Genomic DNA, 27,125 nt, shown 5'->3' on the forward strand with positions numbered 1-27,125 from the left:
AACTGTACGATATACATTTGGCTCTGACTCTGAACGCCAGGTGGCGAGAGATGTGTAGGCGTGGTAATGTTTTAATCCCATAGACTGGTGTACAGAAGAAGCTGTATTCTAAGACATCGGTTAGACAGCTTTGCTTGCTGCAATGAAATGTAACACAACCTATGCAAACCATGGAGGTCGTGCAGACCCTGCCGGCTTGTGCCCTCGTTTTCCTAGATGTAGTAGCCATAGTACGGTGGCTGTAATAATAACTGCCGGTGCGCGGGTCCTGCAGTGAAGTACCGTGTCCCTTCCATTGCGCAAGCAATGCCGCTGCATGTTGTTAGAATGCTGGCCGAAGAGCTCCAGTGATATGCTACTCGCGCTAAAGCAAAGCGGGTCCGCATACGCGCCAGTATCACTCCGCTGGTCCAGATACTGAAACAATGTGTGCTGCTGCGTGTGCGGCCGACGTTGCAGCTCAACTCCGGAGACTCCCAGATGTGGAACAGCGGGAACAGGAGGCGGAGGCTTAACGACAGCGTTGACAATGCCCTGCAGTTCAAAAGTGTGACGCTGACGCGCACACGCGAGGTCCACACAAGGCGACAACACCGGCATGATCCTGTAGTTCTAACCAATGCAGCTCGCGGCCATCAAGTTCTCTTTGTTCATATGTCTACATAGGCCACACCATGCGGGTTTTTCAGTCAGCTTATGTTTACTGCAATTCATACTGCCACTACAATCCATACAAGCCTTACACTTTATGTAATATTCTAACATGTTGCTAACGCATTCAACGATTCGCCCTTATGGCGAAACTATGGTATAATAAATAAATATAAAGATTGCTCAGTGGCCGGATTCGAACAGAGAATCTCTAGCGGAGAAGCCCGATACTGTATAACCATCCAACATGACGCTCTCCGCGATGTTGGATATGCCGTGAAGCATACACTTGCGGGTTTTATACGAACAGTAGACTGCAGCAGCTATCATCATCATCTTCGCCATAACGCTTTCATTTTCCTACCCTGTCTCAGTCGTTCTTCCAAACACCTTCCCCAACGTTGAGTAGCAGGATAGAGTCACGTCACTCAGGCAGGCCTTGCTACCTTTCTTTCATTAAAGTTTCTCTCTCTCTTCCCTGCTTATATCGAATCGATTGCTTTCAATTATTTCGCAAGCATTTCACTTCCTTTGCCCTACTTAGAATCTATCGTTATTTGTCCTAGTTAAGCCGGTTATGTCGACCATCACTTACAAATCTTTAAGAGCAAAAAGAACAGCCGTTTTTTTTTTTTTTCACATCACATGGCATATAGTAGAAGAGGTGCGGGTGTGAAGCCGTGCCCTAAAGCTTTTTTTATAGATTTTCCGAGATAGCCTTATCATGATTCTATGGATGTTCGCATTTAAAGTACAAGCAGTAAGCCCCTACTGCTCGTCCAAAGTTTTCTCATTTCCTGTTGGGCCTTGAACATTGAGTTCTTCACGCTGCTCATAGAAGAGGTAGCAGTATCTTCCAGTGAGTGCATTGAGATCGAAGGAGCTTCTCCAGCTATTTAAGACAAGCATACATTTGTCGCTTATGAAATAAAAGCACGCAGAAAAAGCTGTTCTTTGCCTTCAAAGTTTGAAAAACGACAAAACCCAACCTTCGAAGATGCGCACACAAGAAATTGCACAACCACGCAATTTCTCTCCCGTTGTGTACGCGTACTAAAAGGCTCGGTTTAGTCGTTTTTCAAGCTATGCACTAACAGGCCCAGCGCCAGACTCTCCTACCTTCAAAGCTGTTTGGTGCCAAACTACCTTTATGGTTTGCAGATAAGGTGGAGTTAGTGACAATTTGTTATGCACGCTCAAAGCACCTGCATCATCCACTACCACAACAGAAGTATGGTTAACTCCCTATTGTTTGAGTTATTTACTGCGATAGCAATTACACGGGCACTAGAGGTTCTTTCGTGCCATGGGCGCCGTTTCTTAGATCATTTTCCGGGCCATGAAAGTTCACAAACATTTGTTTGTGTTTAAGTTGGGTGTGTATATGTGAACTTTATAACCATTATCACTACATTATTTTCTTGATTATTTGCTAGAAATGATTCATCGATTGGTACGAATCGGTCAGTTAGCAGAAGTAGCCGGGGCCTTCAGAAAAATGCTAGCATCTTCTTAAATATTACAGGTTCCCACCCCCAAAGCACATATATGTTTCTCCGTGTTACTCTGTTATTTCCACAAGAGGAATGCACCACGTGTTCATTGTCTCGCTACATTTGACCAGGAAACAAAGAACTAAACGCGCTTAACTGAAGCCAAAATGATTAGGATGAAAAGTGAATCACACACGAATATAGCATACTGTAAGCTAGAGCTCCTACGCAATAACCAAGCCGCAAATAGCACAGAGTAAAATAATTGCCAAAACAACCGAGCTGAGGAATTCAAGCGAAAGATTCTTAAAACCACGCTGCAGAATTTTAGGACCATTACATCGAATTCCATCATGCTGGCAACTTACCCGATTGAAAGAAGACTATGACATGCTGGCTCAACATTTTCATGCAGGTTTCACGTGGGCAGCGCCTACGAGGTCCCTGAGATCTTCGGCCACACAATCATGAAGGCAAAAGCTGTATTTGATTTGGCAGAGAGCATGGGTATTTACATGACAGTACTAGACATCGGTGGAGGCTTACCCGGAGGACTGAGAAAGCTTGACAAGTTTTTTAAGGTATGCATTTTTCATTGTGCGCTTCTACTCGTTCTATTTACGGGGCCGTGACCTGCTGCAGTCAGATTTCGGTATCAATGATTCTCGCATTTTTTTTTCGCAGTTTTTCCATCATTTAATTCATACGCAGAAGTTTGGTACACTTCATTGAGATTCTCTGTCCCGCTAGCGCGCCGCACTCCACTTTCGTCATCGCGAGTAAAACTACTGACCAATTTGTGTAAAAAAAAAAAAGGTGAAATTGATTACTGTTTCACCAATCGGCGGACGCAACTGGCAACTAAGCGAAAAAATAATGGACCAGTGTTCCGAACAATCGAACAATCGAACAGCTGCTCGCCTTTACGTAAAACTAAACGTACAAACAGTTGATATGCGGTAAACATTCAAATTTGTCCAGTTCAATTGCTTTATAGTTTAGTATTCGCAAAAAACTGATTCAGCACCCACTTTCATTCCGTGGCTACTATAGGGCCGGGCTTTTGCACAAAACGTTTGCCTTTTCCCTACTGGTCTGCTAGGCGGAGAGAGGCTGCGTCTGTCTTCGCGATTGCCGGGACCAATAAAAGTTGAATCTCTCTCTCTCTCTCTCTCTCTACCTACTTGTCATCCAACACAGGCCATGAATGTTCTTTAGTGGAAGAAGGTAGTGCTGTATATCAAGTTTGCTGCACTTGAAACGCTACTACGTTTCTAGGCAAACCGTGCGCGACTTCAACCAGTGTTCAGAGTTGATGGAGGAAGAATCCACCATTCCGGATCATTTTAGGGGCGAAGCTCCTTAAGGTGTGGGTCGTTCCCTCCTCTGTAGTAGTAGTAGTAGTAGTAGTAGTAGTAGTAGTAGTAGTAGTAGTAGTAGTAGTAGTAGTATGTAGCCACCTCTAGTTTATGAATTGCTCAATAGATGGCGTTGTGTGTCCGTATATCTATGTATACGCATATATACATATATATATATATATATATATATATATATATATATATATATATATGTATAGTATAACCGGAAGCCGACTTCCGCTTCCGTTTCCACTTCCGATTCCGCTTCCGGTTCCGCTACGGTTCCGTTTCCGTTTCCACTTCCGGTTCCGCTTCCGGCTTCCGGAGAACGCTTCAGGCGTTTTTCTCTCTCGTCCGTAGCTAGGTGCGCTGCAGGTGCACAAGGGCGTTCGTTGCCGACGCGCGTTCTCTTTCTCTCGTTCCCGACGCGTGCTCTCGTCCGTAGCTAGGGGCGCTGCGGTGGACAAGGGCGTTCGTTCCCGACGCGCGCTCTTTCTCTCTCGTTCCCGACGCGCGTCTCTTTATCTCTCGTCCGTAGCTGGGGTTTACCCGAATGATCCCCCGGAGCTTAGCCCCACGAATCATCATTCACCCCGTGGATATGCTGCGATTTTTTTTATAGAAGGTGAATTTCCGCTGGTTGTGAAGTGCCAGCCTAATGATTACTTCTATTTGCATGCAGGTGTGCGAGAGTATTCGTTCGGCGACTGATCTTCACTTCCCGGCATCGAGTGGCGTAGAGCTCATCGCAGAGCCAGGACAGTTTTTCGTCACGTCATGCTATGCGCTGGTCGCACAGGTCATTGGCAAAAGGCGCAGAGATATCGTAGTGGATGGTATGTACAATGTTCACTGCTGATTCCCCTTAGCTGCAAAGTGTGATTGTCTAAGCGTTCCCGTCGCAAAACAGCCCTAGAATAGAGTCCACTCGACGGTGCACTTGTTACCGCTGTGCCTCTTGAGCTCAAGAGATGAAGTAAAGAAAAAATACAACAACCTCCAAGCCCACCTTAGGCTTCGGATGGGCTCATCCAGTCATTAGCTGCTTACAGCAGTTGGTTGCACGTCTAAAACGTTCTTCGTTGAAGACAGTTGCTTATACTTCTAAAAAAATGTTCGTTGAACAATGTAATTCCAGTTATTAACACCGTGGAGAGTTGATAGCCACATTTGCAGTTTGGTCACCACGGGTCAGCTCTAAACAAACAAAAACTACATGAAGTGCATCAGAAGACCCCCTTCTTTCATAATTAGGAAGATTTCTGTCAGTGTCATTGGTTCAGAGGAAAGGCTATATCTCTAAATTGCGTAAACAGACCGTGTTATTACCATTACCATCCATATTTTGTGCCAGCCACAGCATATTTTTCCCAGTGAGCATTATCAGGCCCGAAGCATCCCATTCAATTCGCTCCATTCCGTTGGTTAAGTCAAAGCCCTTATCTTTCATTATTTCTTTTCCAACTCATTTACTAACCAATCCTTTCTCACGCACTTATAACTGGCTACAAGGCTTCGGAGATGTGTATTGTGTTAGGCAGCAGTAAATGGTGGTGGAACTCTTCCTAACGAACAAATATAGCACACAAGGTCTATTATGCATGTGAGCTGAAGGGGCTGCTTACAGTGCCAGTATTCTCTAGAAACGGTGTCCTAAATGTATTGAAATAACTTGAACGCCCGTGTTTGTGTTTGTCGGCGAAGTGGTACGTGAATTGATGATTCCTGCATATAAGTATGCTAAAGCACACTATTCTCACCATTTATAGACAAATCTCATACTGTAAAAGTGCGATGCCTGTATATTTCTCAAAAGTGAGCTTTTCTTATATTGAAGCAATAAATTGTGCGCAGGAATAAATCAACCTCATCAAGACGTGTTCATCAATGAATCCAAAAACAACTGCATATCACGCCATCTTTACGACTTCTTGGATGTGGGATACCGGCCACTGCAGGTGAGCATGTCACACCACTTATTCATACTAAGATGTCTGCGCACGATGATAGTAAGAGTGTCTGGCATATCGCAATGATCGCTAGCTGTTTGAATAGAATGTCCGAAACACATGCGTTACGCAAATGGATAAGCACTCTGTTCATGTCGCACCTCTCGTCACAATATTTCGTTTCTGCTAGCTTTAGCAAAATTAAGCACTTACATCGGGAAATTTATTATTAAGCTTGAATACGGGGTTAGTAAAACAAAAGTAATTTTTAACTCAATAAGCCTGGGGTAAATAAGGGGACAAGAGTTTAAGAATGGCAAACCACTTGAGTCTGTCGTGAATAGCATTTGCCTCGGCCAAGCAGCCATGTAGGTGACGAGTATCAACAACGAAATAATATGCAGAATAAGAGGTGGTTATAGTTATCAACTGGTGTGAGCAGTTTGGACTTTCTTTATTTTTATATCTTGCTCGTTTCTTTTCATGGGGAGGGGGGAGAGAGGGGGGGAGGGGCTTCATTGTAACTTTTTAAACCTTGTCACCCCCCCACCCCTTCTGCAATTCTTCTTTGGGGCCTGTAGGGTAATTCGAATGAAGAAAATAAAGTAATTCATATCGATAACATGATGAAGTCTCCAACATCAGCTTGTGGATCTTCTCGAAATTAAGTGCACAATCAATACTTCATTCAGTCAATACTTTGCAGCTACCAATGATGGTTAATACGAAAAGACCGTCGAACGCATTAGGGGGAATGGGAATAAAACTCCTGTCGTTAGCAAATGCAAAAGTGCAGCAAACTCAAGCAACAAACACTAGTTTGTTATAGCCTAGGCGAAACTAAGTGGAAGTGGATTTTGGCAAGATGGGCAACACGTGGAAGAGAGTGAGTCGGGGGGCGGGCAGAGTATGAAATAGTGAGACATCGTTAGAACTTCCCTGAGGAATTTCGGCCATGTTGTGGGCTATATACAAGGGCAATTCTAGAGCTTTGGAAGTGTATCTCGAGCAGCAGTACCCTTGCTCCAAAACTGCTGGACGTGAAGCCCACAGAATTTGCGAGGGATGCGCAAACCAGATTTCTTCGTCAAATATTCCAAAAAATACGTTGCACCTAGAATTTTGAAACTGCATTCTTAAACCGGTCGCAAACATGGGTTAAAGGAAATGTTGCCGCTTCAAACGAGGAGGTTGTCATACCATAACTCTGGTTTCGAAAAAGCACTGCAAGCACGAACTTTTCTTCTGTAATTACGAAAGGTTATTTATGCATCATTATGTGTTTTTCTTAGGCAATGCCTTCTGAACCCCTTACATATTTCACCGTTAGCATAAAGTGTAAGCAACGCATTTTTGTGCGTTCTTTCTTTGGTATCGCAATGCTTTCCAAACAAACGCCATTTTTCACCGTTAGGATACAGTGTGAGTAACAATACAGTGTGTAAGCTGGAAATTCAAACGCAACTGAATGATGAAGCGATTAGGGTGTACGCCTTGACCGAAACGCATCTACGAGATTTGGAGCAGCCGCCTGTTATTGACAACTTTGTATGGGAAGGGTGCAACAGAATGACCGGGTCAAGGAAAGGCGGAGGCGTAGGCGTACTAATTAGGCGAGGTCTGAAGTGGCGAAGGGTAAACGAGACATGTAAAGAGCACTTATGGATTAGTGGTACATGGCAAGGTAAAAAGACGTGGCTGGGAGTAGCTTACCTATGGACAGGTAGTGATAGCAGGGAAAAAAATAAGGAATTGGTCGATTGCATTAGAAGCGATATTAATGAGTTCAGTAACTCGGGCCAGGTGATATTAGTGGGAGATATGAACGCGCACATGGACGATTTAGACGGATATACTGATTACAACGGCTCTCTAGTGCTGGATTTGTGTGATGAACAGAACCTTATAGTAGTTAACAGGGAGAATAAGTGTCATGGACAGGTAACGTGGCAATGCGGAAACAGGCAGTCATGTATCGACTACGCCTTAGTCTCAGAAATGGTCTACGAACAACTGGACCAAATGATAATAGACGAAAATGGAAAAAATAGCCTGGGAAGCGATCATAGACGTTTAGCATTAAAGTTTGGGAGAGATACCAGCGCAGAACATGAACCAATAGCCTCAGAGTTTTTAAAAATGAATGACGAGCAAATAACAGAGATCGCAAACAACATAGAGAAGAAAATTGAGGCTTTTCCTACAGCAGTCTGGGAATATAAGGAACTGGTGGAGGTTATGCAGCATGAAATAAGGCGGACACGGCAATACAATTGTTGGATTGGAAAGAGGAAACCACGTAAGTGGTGGAACAAGGAAATTAAACAAGCTATAGAAGAGCGTAAAGAGGCATCTAGGGTTCATCGAGAAGCCAAAAAGTTGGGATTACAAGAAGAAGAGGTGCTCCTTAGATGGAATACATACCAAGAAAAGAAAAGGGTTGCGAGTGAGCTCGTGCAAGAGAAAATTAAATGCGCAAGTGAACGTTGGGTGCATAACATTCACGAAAGAGACAAAGGCGCCCCAAAAAGATTCTGGAACCATATAAAAGCACTCGGAGCTCCAACTAGAAACTCGCAAACGGCTATAAGGGATGAAGACGGCAACATCTATGAAGGCGATAATGCGCTGCGGTACATCACAGACGTTATCAGGCATAACTTCGGTACGAGAAAAAGCGTAGTTCAGACAACCGATCCAGCAACAACAGAGATGCCTGAGAGATCAAAATTCAGCATAGAAAGCTTTTATTGGAAAAAGGCAGCAGAAAATGTCCCTAACAACACGGCAGCAGGACCCGATGAAATCCCAATACAGCTAATCAAAAACCTCGGTCCAAAAAGCAAGGCACTGCTGACTAATGCCATAGAGCAAGTGATTAGAACAAAGAATATTCCCGTTGGATGGCGTGAAAGCAAGATGAATCTCATCTACAAAGGCAAAGGAGATAAGGATAAGACGAGCTCGTACAGGCCAGTTACAGTAACGTCGGTGATATATAGAATGGCAATGCAAGCCATAAAATTAGAACTGTCGAAGTGGGTGGAGGAAAACGGTGTATTGGGGGAACTACAGAATGGGTTCAGGCCAGGCAGACGCTTAGAAGACAATATGTTTGTACTAACTCAGTGCATAGAGATTTCAGTAGCTCAGAAAAGACCTTTATGGATAGCATTTCTAGATATTAAAGGAGCTTATGACAACGTAGACAGGGAATTCTTGTGGGATATTCTTCAATACGAAGGCATAGATGACAATTTCGTGGAGCTGCTGAGGGAGATATATCGAGACAACCAAGTACAAGTGGCATGGGAAGGCCGAAAAGGAAATGAAATGGTGGGAATTCACCAAGGATTGAAGCAAGGATGCCCTCTGTCACCATTGTTGTTCACGCTTTACGTCAAGGGCATAGAAAGACGACTGGAAAACAGCGAATTAGGTTTTGATTTATCCTACATGCGTAATGGACAAATGGTGCAACAGAAGGTCCCTGGACTGATGTACGCAGACGACATTGTGCTACTAGCGGACAATAAAAAAGATTTACAGATACTTGCGAATATCTGTGGGAACGCAGCGACAAATCTAGGCCTTAAGTTTAGCACAGAGAAATCAGGGATTATAATCTTTAATGAACACACGAGTAACTTCGTGGTGTCAATTCAACAGCAAGTAATACCCATAGTGAAGCAATATAAGTACCTCGGCGCACACATAAACGAAGGAAAGAATTACTCAAGCAACCAGCAAGATAATCTGAAAATAAAGGGGAAGCGGAATGCAGCATTAATGAAACACAGAGCACTGTGGGGCCACAATAAGTATGAGGTGGTGCGTGGAATCTGGAAAGGAGTAATGGTGCCAGCGCTAACATTCGCAAATGCCATTATATACTTAAAATCGGATATATTGGCGGGTTTGGAAGTTAACCAAAGATCAGTAGGCCGGTTGGCTTTGGGAGCACACGGTAATACGACAAATGAGGCAGTGCATGGAGACATGGGTTGGGCCTCTTTTGAAGTCAGAGAAGCACAAAGCAAAATTAGTTTTGAAGAAAGGCTCAGGAACATGGATGAAAATAAATGGGCGGTTAAAGTGCACAAGTATCTCTACATGAAAAGCGTAGACACAGAATGGAGGAAGAGGTCAAGGAAGTTGGCAACCAAGTACAGGATAATCGAAACTGTAAATAGACAACCAGGGGTCATCAGAAAGAAAGTGAGAGAAATAGAGACCGTGAATTGGATGCAAAGAATGGAAACGAAAAGGACAATAGAGATTTACAAGAAGGAGAAGAAAGAAATTAGAAGGAAAAATCTGTACGATAACACAAAGGGCAGTGCCTTGCTATTTGAGGCTCGAGCCGGTTGCCTAAGGACGAAAACATATCGGAACAAATATTCGGAACTAGATGAGACATGTGTATGCTGCAGTAAAGATCCAGAGACCACTCAGCACCTCCTAATGGAATGCGACGGGATCCACCCAACGAGAACCGTAGGTAACGTGCAACTCCCAGAAGCGCTTGGTTTCAAAGTGGAAGGAAACATAAACAGATCAGCCGTAGAGATCAGCAAGAGACGATTAGAGTACTGGTGGAAAAAAAGCAGGGAAAAGATGGATACGACCTGATCTCTTAAAATCATAGGCAGCGGTACAAGGTAAATTTTTGAAAAATAAAAATAATGAGAGGTATACAAAAATGCTCGATAAAGAACATGTATAGTATGCCTGATTAAACAGGCAGGCTGGGTGACTATTTGTCGCCGCCCCGTTTCAAGGGGATGCCAATAAATCATCATCATCATCATCATCATCATCATCAAATGTCGCTCACTTTTATTGACCTCCATACAGTATAGTACATAAATATAGGCTGATTATGATGATGGTTATGATGAGAATGATACAGTATAATAAAATGCACTTCATAACGAAAAACACCGTTAAGTGTGACGCATTCGAAAATTATGTATCTTTTTAAGGTTTGCTAGGTAACTGCGCTCTGTCTGGAAGTAACCGAGTTATATCTTCATTGTTGCCGCGCTGTGTACTCCTTACACTAGAGGCGACAAGCTGAACACTGACGGGAAACGAAGACACAAACTGACACAAAGAAGCGCAAACTACCAATTGGATTGGTGTCAGATCAGATCAGATATTTAAATGAACACTACGATACATTGAGTCTGCTTGAACAAAGTGGGGAAGGAAATTAATGGATCCTCTAAGAGCGCGTCCTCCCATTTCTTGCTCGCTATTTGTTAAGATTTCCCGCACATACGTGACCTCATGTGCGTATGTGATTTCTTTGTCAGTGGGCACAACTGAAGGCGTTATAGCAAATGTTCTGGCATTGAAAGGGGCACACTCCTTAATTTACGAAACCAGTTTTACTTTTCGGTGAAGTTTCGTCCCAGTTACTGTAAAAAAGAACATATGCTTAATTGACACCTGCGCAGAGCGAGCTTAGTTACATCATGACAATGATGGACGTGCAAAATCATCATCTTCTCATTGCTATTCGCTATGCAGGAGCCACTGGAGAGACCGCACGACAAGCTGACTACTGTTTGGGGAGGCACCTGCGACCCAGTGGACTGCATGGAGAACGCGAAGCCCCTATTCGATGTCGGCGTTGGCGAGTGGTTGCTTATGGACAACAGCGGTGCGTACGCACTGAACAACGCAACAGGCTTCAACGGAATGCCATTTCCGGTGGTGCATTATATCGTGCCGCAAGACAGCGTTAGCTATGTGTGCCACATACTCGACGCTTCGCCTTTGCGCAGTGGCTACAGCCAGCCCGAAAGCGCGCTGAAGAAAGTTGTCCTGGATCTTTGGAAAGCAGAAACTGCGAGACGCAACTCGCGGAATATGGCGCCGCCCAGTGCAGCCAGACCTACTTGACATTACTGCTGCATTGGCAATGTTTGCTCAAATTAGAAACGTATCCTTTTATACACTTTATTTTTTTGCCGCTACGCGAGGTTAAATGACTTTTTGCAGTGTTTGTACTCAAGGTACCGCGACTGAGGATCGACGACACTGGGACTTGTTTCTGAAAGAAGGTAGATTATGCGTGAGAATTACTGTCTGCGATGTAGCGTTTACCAGCCTTTTTCAAATAGAAGAAATGCGGCTTTGTGTTCACGGATGGTATAGGAGAGCGTACATGCGTTTGTTGTTGCTTCGGGTGAAGCGGGAATTCAGTTGCGGGGTGAGAATGCAGTGTATATGCCATATGCATGCTATTGCACATGTCTCTTCTAGTACACGGTCTTCCTAGCTTTTAAACACCGAGGCCAACGGTGCCTTTTTGTTTTATTGAATAATGAAAGAAAAGAAAAACTTTGGGATGGAAATGAGACAGGCACAGTTCCGAAAAGTGGCAACATTAGGCAAGCACCCCAAATAGCCCATACGCCCTTGAATTTTCAACGGAAGCCTCTAAAACAACCTTGCATTCGATTGCAACCCCGCAGATTCGTTGTGTCCGTAATTAGAAAGCACGTTTTACGCGCGAAATCGAATATCCGGTACTAGTGCTGTTAGAGCTGATAAAGCTCCATGCACGCAACTAATGAGCACTGTGGTTGCTCCATTCATGATGGATTCTCGCTTCGAACGTGCGCATGAACACAAACCATATGTGATTCAAACTGCGCATGCATGCCCCGTGAAAACGAAGGACAAACGTGATCCGCAAATTCAGGAGGTGATTTGTTCCACGCGCTGTTTTCCACCATTCCCCACCGCAAGTACCAAGTTTTGGCACGATAGGTCTTCTCTCACTCACCTTGCGTGCACTGGTTGATTCTCGCACTGCCTTTGTGCTTCAGGTGGGCGTAAATATTGAGGGCTTGGCTGTTCACAGACGCTCTAGCTTCAAGCACAGCGCAATACTATGAGCAACCCTGCAAACACGTGGTTAGACGCACTATATAGCCGCACTATAAGACGAAGCCGCTATATGAGCCAAAAAGGAATTACACGCGGTAATTAAATGTCAAGCGTAACTACGGAAAACGAATGCACATGCGATTCAACAGCACGCCTGCCACTTGGCGCAGCAGCGAGTTAAGCTAGAGGTTAGAGCACCCGGCTTTTGCCCATCTCTATATGCCCTTGGTGAGCTGTTGTGAACATGCATAGAACGAGGCACATGGCGTACCCACTCTTCCATTTTTTTTTCGTGTGACAAAACCCTGCCTTGGTTAACTTTGGTAAGCTGTCTAGACGGTTTAGTCAATAAGTGGTAATAATAAATTCTCCATTTGCGCGCTCATGCGAATCTGGCAGAGCAAAGCTTCTTTTTTTCGGTACTAATCAAAATAAAATAGCTGTGAACATCGCACTGTATTCTCAGAAGTTCTTTTCATCTTCAATGAAAGTACTTAGCAAAATGTTCCCCGGAACAACCAGTCACTGTTTTTTATTCTGTTTGCGAAATAATTTCTTAAGCCGCTATAACGCCTAAAGAAATCTTTACGGGAGTTTTATATAAAACAGCAGTGCATTCACATAAAAAAAGTGTTGTCTTCTTATAGGCTAAGCAGGCTTCAGCATTCCCAAGCGCGCAAGCAAACGTTGCCCGTGAGTGCTAATATGACAAAGCTGACGTGGTAACAAAAGAAAAAAGAAACTTTTTTTTTACGTGAAACGTCTTTGAAATCGGTCAGAGGGGGTCGCTTGCTAAAACTGTATGTAACTGAAAAAGTGAGTTGATCCCTCTTTCAAAGGAATTGGTCATATCACGAAAATGAAACGTTTCTTCTAAAGAACAGAGGTAGCTTTGTTCCACATTCATAAATACAAGTTCATAAATGTGCACAGTTTCATTAATTACAGTTTCACTCGAAGAGCGAAGCAATGACTACGATATGATGACTTCCAATCCGTGATATCAAGCGCGTAAGTTCGGTGCTGCTGAGTAGCGTAAGCACCCCCTAGGAGGCTACCAGACGTCATAGGTATTCCCACGTGATGGCGAGTGCCTATGTGACGAAACTGCGCCCTAAAAGCTCCAGTGGCATTATGGAGGAAGGAAAAGGCACGAAAAGAAAGAAAACATCACGTAACAAGCGCATTCTTCCCACAATGCAATACATGCAACTTCGAACTAAAAAACAGGAAAAAGTACGCGCGGGAAGGTACTCTTAAATATGACACGAACATAATTGCAGTAGAGTTGGTGTACAAACGCGGAAATTGCCATAAATATTGCTGGTAAGTGCAATGCAACGTGAAAAAAAATGAATGGGGTGTGAAGCCACACATGTTTTGTTTAGACAAGTAAATTATGAAGCATAACAGGAGTATAGAGGACGAGATACTTTTAGACATTTTTTGTGAGTAATATCTTCTGAAGGAATCCTGCGATGCTCAGAAACTCGTTCCCTAAAGTATTGCCTATTGTTTGTAGCGTCCGGTATGTATATGCGTGCACAGACGCCGCCACTCTCATAGCATGGGTTGGGCGCAATACACCGCACACATTACCGAAAGCCAATCCTGGGCGATAGCGCAATGGCTATCGCGTGAAGCTTGCGATGGCATTAACACATACCTGTGCGGGTAGCCAATCCTTGTTTGCCTCTGCTCTATGCGAGGGCGGAACTATGGATGAGAAGGTTGCCTGATGACGACGACTTGACGGTGATGACAACAACCATCATCTTAATAAAAAGGATGCACGGACAGGCAAACACTACTAACATAGTTTCGAGCTTTTAATCGTTGTGGCAGAAAAATGGCAGACAATCGGCTCTTTACCCGGCTTCATTAATCGGAATGCCAGCGAATCACTGATACGCTAAACAAAAGACGATAGCTTCGCTTCGCCTAAAATGTTTGCGCCCATTGCGCATGCGCTTGATATAGCATACAATCAGTGTTGCTAAGAAGCACTGATTGGATTATGAAAGAGTAGAAGGCTAGCCTAGTTATTATATATTAATTGTATCAAAGCGCATACAAACAGACAGAGAAGCGCTTGTTCTGTCAAGGTTTTCTGTGTGTCTGTTCGCGCTTCAAAACCATGATGGTATCCTGTTTTCCTGATATGAGTTTTCACGTGGGCTTTGATAGTTCCACGATATTACACGTTTTAACGAGTTTGAAATGTGGTTTTTAGTGAGAAGTGTTTTACGTGTCTTTGTTACTAACCTCGTCCTTCGTTTTAGCTGCAAGTTGATGAGCAGCCTCAAACTCGAACAATCATGCCCACGCGCAGAGTTCCCACACTCACCATCGATTAATACGTCACTGCGTCTCTTTCCAACGACCCTGACAACGAGGGAGTATGCAGATGTGCAGAAGAACTGGCCCGGCTCCGCATGATCTGCACTCCGCGTGATTCTGGGAAGTGGTCATCGATTGCCCGGCTAACCGACTCGCAGGCCTGCTCCAGGAACAATTAAGGACAGAGTCAATACTCAAGCTAATCAAATATTGGTTGATTTGTTGATTCCGGCGGTAATTATAGGCGGTGTTAGCTTGGAAATCTGGGGCGGCAATTGCTCCGTCTGTTCATCTCTTGCTGTTCAGGGATCTCTTACCACATTTCTATGAGTTCAGTGTCCCGTAGATATGCGAGCAGAAGCCTTGAAATCTCCTTATGATCTACTCTCGGGTCTTCGGGAAATATTACGTGTTTTACACACGGGTTTGGAAATCCTCCTATTTGCAGGTTCTCAAGCAAAGTTTTACGTTTGCTACTGAAGAGCAGGCAGGACAAAATCAACGGTTCCACGTCACCACTTCCCTGACATTCAGTAAATAACGGAGAGGTACCTCGCCCAGTTTCGAACGGCGATGCTGAAGTGCAATCCGACCCGGTTCTTATTCTTTTAATTAGAGTGGCTTCCGATTGGTTAGGCCCTTTTACTACACACGGCTCACGTGGCGGGCTCAAAAATCACCAAAAGTGGCGGCGAATTCCGTCTTTTGGGAAAGGGTGGTTCATCGGTGCTCTGACTCTGTGTGGCCTTTAGAGCACTTCTTTGGCAATAGCGTCCGCCGTTTCATTCCCAAGGATACCAACATGGGAAGGTACGCACTGCAATGCTGTTCAAAGCACTTGATCAGACAGGTGTTGTGCCAACTTCACTGCCAACACAAATCTTCTGCTGTATTTGCGTACTGTGTGAATATGTGTAGAACTTCCTTTATTGAACACTGCCAACAAGTTTGTTATTCAGTGTAAGTACTGAGTTTGTTTGCCAAAATAATGCATTAGCAAAAAAAGAAAACGAAATAAGCTGATGCTATATTTAGCTAAAAAGTTTCCTAATTACTTGCAAGCTATCCTTCATACAAAGACGGGTCCCATCACTGTGCATAAATCACGAAATGCTATGTAGCACAAAATATATTTAATAATATGAACCTTCATAATCTTAAGGTTGCCGCGCATTCCACCTGGAAAACTGCCTCCGAGGTCAAGCATTGTCATGGGTTTTACGATATCTTTCGCTATGTTGAACACAATCCTGGCTCTTTCTATTGTGCGGCCAAATATCACTGGGTGCTCATAGACGGATCACACGTGGAACCTAGATTAAAAAGCACAGTTTAAGGAACATAACAGTTAAAGGCCCCGCATTATTGGCTTCTTCCTATTATTTTAAGCACAATAAAAGATGCCAATGAAACTTCCTTTTCACTGTCAACCAGGGAGCCTGTAAATTGAAAATTTCATCTACTGTTAAAGTCTTTAGGTTTAGCGCAATTGTAGTGCTGCTGGGCTATACTGCGTTCATCAAGTAGCCACTTCCTGTTGTAAGTGTCGCTCTATCGGCGACCCCCAACGGACCACCATATAGGCAAACTTTAAGGTCCACACTAAATATCCCTGCTGGGCTTGTTACAAAGTATACGAGTATGAAGTTACAAAACTTTGTGCATAAAAGAACCTATATAAGGGAAATTCAGATGCGGCTATACGTAAATGTGGCGTAAAGCTGGGCTTTACGTCTATTTCAAACATCGCATCTCTGAAGTATACAGAAAAAGTGCCGCTGTTTCAGGGCGTAGTCATATCGTGAACAGATCACTATTCGTTTTTGGTGCTCACACTTCACCTAGCTTAACGTCACAACTCTATCGGATTTAGTAGCGCCGACGCATAGTATTTGTGGAAAGAACCAAGAACTGCCCTTGTGATTGCCATCTTGTGATTGCCACCTTAGCAGTATTGGTTGTTTTGCTATCATGGCTCCTGTATAGCTGGTCCCTTCTGCTAATCGATTTACAAGAGGACTCAGACCATTAGCAATTTAAAGCTAATTAAACTATATTCTTACAGCTTGCCTTGCATTGGAATCCCACTTATGGATTACTTACTGCAAAAACAACCAACAAAGTGTACCTGGCAATTGTGACGACTTGCACAAAGCGTTTTGCGCATGGGGGTAAAATTTACCTAGAATGGCGGTAAACTGAAGGATATTAAATTGCTGGCTGACAACAGCGAATAAAACTTCACATGTGTCACTTTCTCACACCAGAACCTACAAGGCGACAGTTGGTCCCTTGTGCCAGGCATTTTACCACTAGTCAAATTTGCAGACTGGTTAAAAGCGATGTGCAGGCCTCCCTAGAATTCGGGTATTTCTGTGAAATGGAATACGTCATCATCGAATATTAGGAAAATAAATTTTATCTTTCTGAAATTTGTTTTCAATATATCTTCCAGAATTAATGGCACTTCCAAAATGACGAATGTTGCTAGCCAAACTGTATGGCTCTCAATTTTGCTATTGTTTTACTAACACGTTTCACACAAAAACATTTCACAGTGAAAATGATTGCAAAGGGAAACGAAACATCTAAACTTTTTGGCGCTTGTTCAGTTGAAGTGAACAAACGTGACCACACGCACGCATTACTCACGTGACTCCAACTACGTTACAATTAAGGTCAAGGGCCTTCTTAAAAATTTGTCTTGAATCGTCCACATAGCAGCCGAATTTGTTGTTAAACGATATAACTTCTGCAGGCTGCGGATAACTCTGATCGAAAAATTCCAGCAGTTGATTCGACTTATGTACTGAAATTATTTCACTCTTGGCTTCGCACCATAGATTGCATGTTCTTTAGTTGCCATTTGTTATCATTTAAAAAGGTAATTCTTGCAACACTCCTAGAGATTGCAGGAAATGGCCTTAGTCCTGCAGAGAACAGAAAGAGACTGATGACGATGATGAGCGACAAGTTTATTTGAAAGAATTCCGGATTGTTCAATCCGCGTATTTATGTTGGTATAAAATAATCTTCAGCCGTAATTACAATTTTGTTACGAGTGATTTTCCTTAAATATGGCAGTATCTTTTGCACTGACAGATTTATTGCGATAACTATTATATGGACACTACAAGCGCATTTCTGCCTTCGCCGTCGCCGTGATGTTCCGTATAATTTCCACGGGTGATAACACCGTCGCCGCGAGCCGTATGCTGTATGTGCGAGTGAAAGCACGTGAGGGGAGCCGGTGATCGTGGCTCAATCTGGCGCCCGCAAGATAGCGAAGCTGAAATGAAACGGGCCGTCTTCCATTGCGCGAAAGGCCGTGGGGGGATGGCACAGAGGGAGGGGGGGGGGGGCGGCGTTGTTCTACGACATACCGCGTGCCTCAGGAGCCGCCGATCGCGGCTCAATCTCGTGCGCGCAAGGAGGGAGGCAGAACGGCGTTTGACTCGGGCACCGACTGCGTACTTCGAACGGCCGCGCGCGTCGCGCGCGCCTTATCTTGAAAACAATCTGCAGGCGCCTCATACATTTATGCGCGCGGTGTTCTCGTCGCTCATTTTGCGTTGAAGCGATACACAGCACGATGGTCACTTCGCTCGCTGCTGCTGCCGCGCTTCCTGACGACAGTGTTTAGACAGCGAGTGTCCACGGTCATTGAGTGGGATGTGTTCTAGTTTGCCTGCGTGAGCTGACACCATGCTTGTTAATTTAGTTAGCAAGCAAATATTTTCAAGGTTACATGGCCGACAAAACTACTACCCTTACTTCGTAAAGCAGTCTACAAATTTGCCATCGCGGTCGATGCTCTCCGCCTTTCCGGCGAAACTGCGGCTTTTTTTTTTTTGTAAAATGATAAAAATTCCAGTATAACCCATCTCACCATGAGTGTCCAAGTTAATGCGATTGGCATTCCAGCACTGTAGTGACACACCTTATTAACCTCGCCGAAACTAGTTATGTACGAGCCGTGCGCTAGACTGTCCGGCTCTTCTCTCGTGCTTCCCCGTGCAAAATATGCGCCATCTATCGGGTTTCGCTCGAAATGCACCTCTTTTTTCGTGGAATCTTGGATTTCGCCATTGGCTCGCTGCTGCATATGGCCGTGTACTTCAACCGGGCTCCTCTCTCGCGCTTCCCTTTCAGGGAGCCTACATGAAACGGCGTTGCATGCAGGCTCCCTATTCCCTTTAGAAATGCTGCACCATCTTGAGGCACGCGGGCTAAGTCGATGCAAACTGCCCCTCTTATTGCGTGGCCTCCATGATTCGTGGCACGCTGGGTTGCAGCACTGATAATTAACCCATCGCTCCTTGGGAGCATTCGTGGCGCCAGTCTGGTTCCGTTTCTTGCTCTTTGTACAGTTGAACCATTCTTACAGACTCCCGAAAATAATTCCTTATTGGCCTCACGACGAGATTTGCATGACGATTGGCCATTCTTGACAACCAAATACTATGTAGACCCAGCAGTATTATCACGTCAAATGACATGCCTTCGTCGTTATGAACCAGTAAAAGTACAATGCCGTAGCTATCTATATTCAGGGTTGATGTACACGCCAGATTTTCTGTGTCTTCTCAGCCTTGATGCACTGGTATGATTTTACAATATATTTCAGTGTAAACTGTGTAAAGGCAATAAAGAAAGAAATAAAAGCATTCAGGGCGCAGCGCTAAAGCGTCAGGGCACGTCCGCGCTTGAAAAACCCGTGTGACGCAGGTTCGATTCGGACCAGCACCAGAGAAACCGCTTTTAGATGCGAAGCATCTTATGGTCGGGGCTATGTCACTCCCTCCCTCCCTCCGCGGTGCAGCGTCCACACCCGCACTGCGCATGCGCATCGTCATCCCCCTCCTCTCCTTGTCTCAACTCCTCTCCTCTTGGTATTCATGGGCATCCTCCTCCCCCTCCTCTCCTCTCCTTGTTTCATCTCCTCTCCTCGGCATTCCTCCTTTCCTCTCCGACGCTCCTCTCCTCTCTGGATTGCGCAACGAATGGAAACACCTGCGGCTCGCGCGCGATAATGCCAAGCAGCTTAGGTAGAGACGCGACGGTAGGCGCCCCAGAGGCACCGACAACAGTCACCAACGCCGCGCGCGTTCGGTGCGAACGCGGCCAAAACGCCGACGGTGTCGACAACAGTTCTGCGCGTTGCTAGTGCTGCTGCATGTCCAAGTTTATACAGCTAATAAAACTACCTTGAGTCGACCCCATGGCTGCTTCGCATACTACTCAGGGTTCCCCTACGGGAAGATGGTGTAATTTTTTTTAAAGAGCGGCGTAAGCAGGCTTGATAGCTAGATAGACCCGAAGTGGCTGAAGTAGGTCGAGAACGCTATATTTCTTTAGAGAGAGATTTTATTGATGGGAAGGAGAGAATGTTATTCGCAATAAAGCAATATTGCTCTTATGTACTTAAAGGGCCCCTAAGCCACCTCCGATATTGTTTAAAGATTTCAAGTAAACACGCGCATCGCGTTCAGAATGCCTTCAGGATCAATGATGCCAAATGCTGCAGCGCTACGCTCCGCGGGCGCGCCACAAAAAAAAAAAAAAAAAAAAAAAAAAAAAAACAATGCCGTGCTCCTCTCCGAGCCTTTCCGGTATCCCCAGTGGTCGTCCTTATGTCACCAGGGTGCATGGTGATGTCAACGCGGGCGACGATGTCCATTGGTCGAGCAAGAACCTACGACTGCCGGTTAGTCTGCTAGCAGGTACGCGTGTTCCTCTCTCTTCCCGCGTCGTGTTGCTCGCTTGTGCGCACTTGCGAATCGTTAATTACAGCTCGCGACGCAAGTGCCAAATCGCTCGCGTTCCAACACAGTAGTGCTTAGCGGTCTGATTAGCTGCGCGAACAGAGTGCGACAGTGTTGACCTTTCTAGACGTGCGCGCAACACAGGGTCCATCATAACGACACGCTTCGCATGATCACAGGGCCGGCACGGCAGCAACAGCTGGTAGCCGACAAGCGCTGAGTTGCGGCTAAGGCCCGTCCACGTTACCGGCACGGTAACTCGCTGCACGCCGTTCGCCATTTGCGGGCTGCCGTTCAACGGCGGTTTTGCTCGCGATCGGTGAGGTTTCCTTGCCGTGGATAGGATGAGACCAGGGACACATTTGTGCGGCAGCATCACCGGCCACTGATCGCTCGACGGCGCCGATATTGTCGCTTGGCCTACTCCGGTTCACTTCAAAGCTAAAGCGGACAGCGTTTCGGAATGAATCACCGACGCTCACAAGCCGCAATATTTTCTTACCGTCGTTGTCTCTCTTCATAATAATTGTACACAAAGAAGAAAATACTCTGATATTAGCGATGCCGTCGGCTGGGAAGCGAGCACAGCCGAGCCGGTCGCCTGTCGTCGGTAGCAGCTGCCGCGTGCACTGCAGCTGAGCTCGACAAGTATCGGAGCTCCCGTTCCTGTTTAACGTTTGACAGTCCAAGCGCATTTTTGCCGTTGCCGTCGTCGTCCCCGTGATGTTCCGTATACAGTCCAACGATGATAAAATCGTCGCCCCGCGCCATGCGTTGTGTGTGCGAGTGAAGGCGTGCGAGGGTGAGCCGGCAACCGCAGCTTAATCTCGCACACGCGACAGAGGAAGGCGGCCGGAAGCGCACGGTCTTCGTTCACGCGCGAGGAACGGGGAGGAGGCAACGAAGACGGGAGCGTGCGTTCTGCTTACGCGGCTGCTGCTCACGGAGCTATCTTGCGCCGTGCTCCCTATTGGGCAGCAGAAATAAGCGTCACTTTCTTCTTCAATAAAATCACTACTACTACTACGGAGCTATCTTGCAAGCGATCTGCGACGCGGCTGAAGTGTGCGCCCGCGGCAGTCTCATCTTCAAAGAGATCTGCGATGGGCCAAAGGACATTCGCCGAGTGCCGGTAGCTTCGTAGGCGCTGCGCTTTCGACGTTTAGTTCGCGTTGAAGCGAGAGCCAGCGCGAAGGTCAGTCTGCTCGCTGCCGCTGGCGCGATTTCTCACTCCAGCGTTTTGACGAGCTCCCGCGGTCATCGAGCGAGATGTGTTCATGTTTACCTGTGCACGCGTGACACTGTGCTTGTATATTTAGCTAGTAAGTGAATATTTAAAACTTTATATGGTCGATAAAACTACTATCCTTACTTCGTATAGCTGTCTACTAATTTGCTATCGCAATCGATGCTTCGCCTTTCGGGCGAAACTGCGAATTTTTTCATAAAATGTGTAATTTATGCATCGCTTTATCTAGCGGAAATTATTTTGCTTGGAACAGAAGCTGCAGCCGATGTTTTCGTCGGCGGCGGAGAAGGCGCGCAGCTTCGCGGTCGTCGACTGGCCCGTCAGTCGTGCGGAGTGCGGAGCGCCGGCCGAACTGCCGTCTACTTTGGATACTTCTCGCGCGGCAGACGAACTAGGGCACTGGAGGCCGGTTCACCGTCGGTATATTTGCCGCTAGAGTGGGCGTGCCTTGACCGGAAGTGGACAGTGTTTTGAAAAGCGCGTTGGTGATGACGTATGTCAAGTGACATTTGGAGGGGCACTCGGCGAGGAGGAGAGACCAGCCGGTGAGGAGAGTATAGCGAAGGAAAGAGGGAAACGAGCGAGGGCCGTGTTTCGATCAGCAAACGCATGTAACTCCGCTATTACGGCACCATTACTGTTGAAAGTAGCGCTTGTCCGTGTCCCTTACTACATCCTTGTGTTGTAATTGGCGCATTATGTTTATTTCGTCGATTGCAATTTTTTCGTGTGTCGTCGCTTACGGGGATTATCTTCCTCGAGAATATTCGCAATGATGTGGGCTGGTACTCTTGAACCATTGATGACGCTCAGGATTAGTGTCTGGCCGATAACTCTCTCGATTGCTACAAGATCAGCTCCAAATCTTAATTTTCTCTGCTGCCATTTAGCTGTAACTGCACCAGTTACAGCTAAATTTATTGTTGGAATTGCAGCTATCCCACATTCCACAGCAACACTCAAGGAATTTGGCAACATTTGCCATAAAGTTAACCTGTCAGGAATAAACTAAATAAGCAGGACAAAAAAAAAACATTATATGCCACGCTGTAGAACTACTTTTGTATTAGTACTTGCACGCTATCACTATCTTGGAGTGCGCAGGAAGTAATTTTCATTTTGCTGTCGCCAAAAAGAGTTCACGTAAGTCGCCTACTGCTTCGCTTGCGATGTCAGCACCTAAGACAACTGATGTGCGTAAAGGCGCAAAAAGGCAACGACATCGCCAGGCAAATCTTGCTTTGCTCCGGCGAGAGACACGCCAGGGTAAAGCAGAATCCCTTCGCGTGTTCGCGGCGCACGGCGCGAAATCTACCAATGGTATTCCTGTAGCTGAGCGCGTCGCAGCTCGACGGGATGCCTCTACGGAGCAGGACCAGAATGCTCGCACCTTCGCCGAAGCCGCTCGCCAGCAGCAGGGCGCTCATCAACAGCACGCCGCGCACTAAGCAACCTCGCAATATGGTCGCCGGCCCGCAGCGGACCATTCGCTGCAGCGGACCGTTAGATCACGAAGCAAACATGCAACCGCTTCTGCGAAGACACGTTTCACTTTCCTGTTCTACCGATTCCCATGAAAGAGGGATCAACCTTATTTTTTCCCTAAACCGCATGCATCATGTAGTTATTCACCAAAACCAACCCCTTTTTGTTAAGTGAGAGATAGAGAGGCTCTTTAATGGATCCCGGAGATGGTTACCTGGCTCCATGCCTAGCGTGCTACTCCGCATGGATAGGAATAAAAATGAAATGATGTGCACAGTTGGCAACAAAAATACATTATTCAAAACCCAACACTCAACACTAGACTAATGTTTCTCATTGAGGTGTCTCTACGGAAACAAAAAAGAGCCTTCGTTGCGCGAGATGCATAGGTAGCACTAGTGCATTGGCCAAGGACGGGAGTGTATTAGGTCACGGGATGACAGGTTTTATTGTATGTTGTAAAGTACATTTTTTACACGTTATTAGAAGTTATTAGGACACACCTATGGGCCAGGAACGTTTCGTAGCGTGCTCCAGGGAACGGGCCATCCTTATTTAGTGTCCAAATCACCGCTCTCTTACGCGCACAGTTTATGCTCTGAGAAATGAACGTGCGAGAAAGACTGTAGATGCACAGCGCCATTCAGAATATTCCGTACCTTGTTGTAATACTATTGACTACTAATTTCGAAAGCCTCATTGGGCAGAAGAAAAAAAAAGTTCCGCTTTTGAAAAATAGAGATAATGAAAACCGGGGGCAAATAATGGAAGCTAAGATAGATTTTAAGGCGTAGCATGCACAAACCTGAACAGCATCGAGGCGCCGGGGCTCCCCTCAAAGACGAGCAAAATAAAAACAGCAGAAATTGCGGACGCTTTAGAGCGCGCCGTTCATAATTTGGACTCCCCCTACTCAAAGGCCGCGTGTCATTCGGCCACTTACTCGAGCAGTAAGTGCTGCGTTTTCGTTCTGACACGTCGCCGGTGGCTCCTCGAAACCAAACTCGCGAAGCCTTGTAAATACAGTAGTCGTAGGCCACGCTAGAACCACGGAACAAACTTCACTTCTTTACGCTTAGCATATCTAGCAGTGTTAGGAGGGTGGATTACATACGAGTATCTTCAAGTCTGCACATATTCCTAAGTAAACGAAACTCCTGTTAAACAGAACACAATTATCCAGACTTAAGGTTTCATTTAACGAGATTCTACTATGTAACTAAAATTGAATTTTATTTCTCGTTCATTCAAACGAGGGTAGCCTGAGACTAAATGCATAAATCCTGACAAAGGTCTCAGCCCCCACGAACGACAGGTTTGACAGCAGATCACACATATATGCACAACTTTGGGCATTACAACAGCGTTGGTTACTGTGAAAGTTCATGGTAGCAATGTCCATGGTCATTAGATTCCTTAATTTTATTGAAACATGCACAGCAACAGCTAAGTACAACTAAGCATTTCAGATTCTAATGGTGTGCTATATATAATTGTACAATTATACACAAACTAAACGTCAGCGAACTTATAGAGTAATAAAGAGCAACGACGTGCGCAAAAAAACACATCCTAATTGTGTGCCAAAAATAAACAAATAAAAAACTGGAAACAGGACGTGGATGCAAACATATTTGTAATAATACAAAACGGAAAAAATATTGATTGAAATCACATCATGTGGATCCTGAAAAGAAAATACATGTAATTCATGGCAGAAACATTTTTCGTTTAATACACTCATTCATTCAATTTTAAAGTATATATCTTCCCTATCTAACCAATTTCTTATTTCTTTTTTAAATGTCTTTAAGAAGTATTTAAGGATACAGATGCACTGTATCTGTTCATTATTTTTATGGACTGATAGAGAAATGTTTGCTTCCCGTAACTGGTCCTTGCTTTTGGAGTGTGTAGTGTGCTGTGTCGCAAGAAGTATACGGAAAGGTTACGTTCACTACATTGTGCGCCTGGGTTTCTCTTTCGGATTTCTAGAAGAATTTGCATATAATATATCCTATGCGCACGCGGCATATCATATATTTGGAAAAGTGGACCGATTCTTAGATCTGAAAAGCAGCCATAGTAATTTGTATATAAGCGAATAACTCTTTTTTGTAAGGTAATCAATTTCGTGTAATTTGTTCTGGTGGTTGTACCCCAAACCAATATCCCGTAGCAAAGCTTTGCATAAATAAGTGTATTATGCAGTTGTTTTTTCAGCCATAGAGGGATCAGGTGTGCAATTCCACAGATCACACCGATGTTTTTTGATAATTCACCGCAAAGGGAATTTACATGCGTATTCCACGATAATGTGGCATCATGAATACCATAAAAAAAAAGAGAAGTCGTGAGACACAAGATACGAACGACGTCCTTGTTTGCAAGGCTTATCTGAACGTACGTCTGCAACAAAAATGTTTTTGTTGCTGACGCGGAACGTAACGAGAGCCTCACGTGTGCTATTAGGTACATCAGGTAAAACCAAGGTAAAACCTGAACAGTTTTAGTGTGGCAGGTGATGTGAAGAAGTGAGTGAGTGACATTGTTAGTAACGCCATGCTGTCACATGACTGTACAGTAGTTCCCGTTGACGAGTTTTGGTTTGACACCGAGCAGTTTCCTCTTGAGAGCGTCCTGTGGCTGGAGGTAGCCGCTGCGTATAGAAGAACGTTCAACAGTTTCGCGAACTAAAGAGATGTTCGACGGTGGTGCTATGTAGTGAACAGTGGGAAATCCGGTTCCGTTGAAGCCGCAGACAAAGCTCAACGTGTATGCACCCATGTTGTCCATCACGAGCCACTCGTCGACATGCACGTCGAAAAACAGTTTCATCGCATCGATGCGGTCTAGGGGGTTGCACGTGCTACCCCACAGTGTGGTCAACACGTCCATGGGCCGCTCCCGTGGCTCCTGCAGTGCCATTGCCAAATAAAAAAAACACAGCAGGATCTGCAGTAAGAAACTTATTGAAATACGCTCTCTTCACATCAAAGTCAGTCTTCACGCCACAAACATGTGCAAGTGACATTCTGATCGTAGGATAAGAATATTTTACTGGGTTGATTTGGTAAGGGATGGAGAGAAATAGGATGACGGGGTGCTCCAGTTACACTACATCAGGTTAGCGAACCTTTATAGATAATCTCGGCGGAGGTATCTGGACCTAAGGTGGAAATAAAGCTTTTTATATATCGCTCAATAAGAAACAACTTTTTAACACTTAGTGCAGATCACTGTATCTTATTTGTTCAGCGAGCCAGAAGTTCCATCATTATTTGAACCAGCGAAATGAAGACTTTGATTGTTACAAGGGCGCTATAACATAAAGCTATTCAAATCTATTTCGATTACATTTCCTTGGTTAGCCCACCACGATTCATCTGAAATTTTTTGGGCTTCGCTTGTCTCTCACGAGACGTCACGAGGCGTCACGAAAACTGCAAGAACTCCCCATCGCTGCACACACTGATTATGCATCATTAGGCCGAACAAAAGAAAAACATTTGTTTCCGCGATTCTGCCTCATTCTCACCGTTAGCCTTCCACGATTGGTCGAAATGTTTTCACCCCTCACCTGATTCGCCTGTCTGTCACTCGACATGACGAAACGGCGAGAACGCGCAACGTCAAAGTTACTTGTATAACATTCTTAAAATGCCTTAATATGCCGAACAATGTTGAATTTTTCTTGGGGGGTAGCCAGAGTGTGGGGGCCCAGTTCCGAAAGGAGTAGAACATGGCTGCCCGCCGATCGTTCTGGCACTGGCTGCTCAAAACTACTGGCTAGAAACGATTTCTTAGCGTATAAGAAAAAAATGTTGCGTGGCTATATACCGTTTTCGACCCCTTTCTGCAAGTAAGCGACATGGCTCTGCCAAATTTTATTGACCAAACATCCATTCTAGCGGCATTTTTAACGCCCC

At 45.1% G+C, this 27,125-nt stretch overlaps 2 protein-coding genes across 2 annotated transcripts in view; one reads left to right on the top strand and one right to left on the bottom strand.

Annotated features, from left to right (window-relative positions):
* The window catches only part of LOC119442139 (ornithine decarboxylase-like), a 47,174-nt gene extending 35,757 nt beyond the window's left edge, over positions 1–11,417 (top strand). The window contains exons 7-10 of the mRNA XM_037706891.2: positions 2,560–2,725; positions 4,188–4,341; positions 5,360–5,463; positions 10,990–11,417. Coding sequence (XP_037562819.1) covers positions 2,560–2,725; positions 4,188–4,341; positions 5,360–5,463; positions 10,990–11,364 — 799 coding nt within the window. The 3' untranslated portion in view covers positions 11,365–11,417. The remainder of the gene's footprint in view (positions 1–2,559; positions 2,726–4,187; positions 4,342–5,359; positions 5,464–10,989) is intronic.
* A 14,347-nt stretch (positions 11,418–25,764) lies between these two features.
* Positions 25,765–27,125, bottom strand: part of LOC119440569 (ornithine decarboxylase) — a 14,741-nt gene continuing 13,380 nt past the window's right edge. The window contains exon 6 of the mRNA XM_049662968.1: positions 25,765–26,112. Within this exon, the coding sequence (XP_049518925.1) occupies positions 25,765–26,112 (348 nt within the window). The remainder of the gene's footprint in view (positions 26,113–27,125) is intronic.

This window comes from Dermacentor silvarum, chromosome 2 (assembly GCF_013339745.2).
Source record: "Dermacentor silvarum isolate Dsil-2018 chromosome 2, BIME_Dsil_1.4, whole genome shotgun sequence".
In the NCBI taxonomy this organism is placed as follows: domain Eukaryota; kingdom Metazoa; phylum Arthropoda; class Arachnida; order Ixodida; family Ixodidae; genus Dermacentor; species Dermacentor silvarum.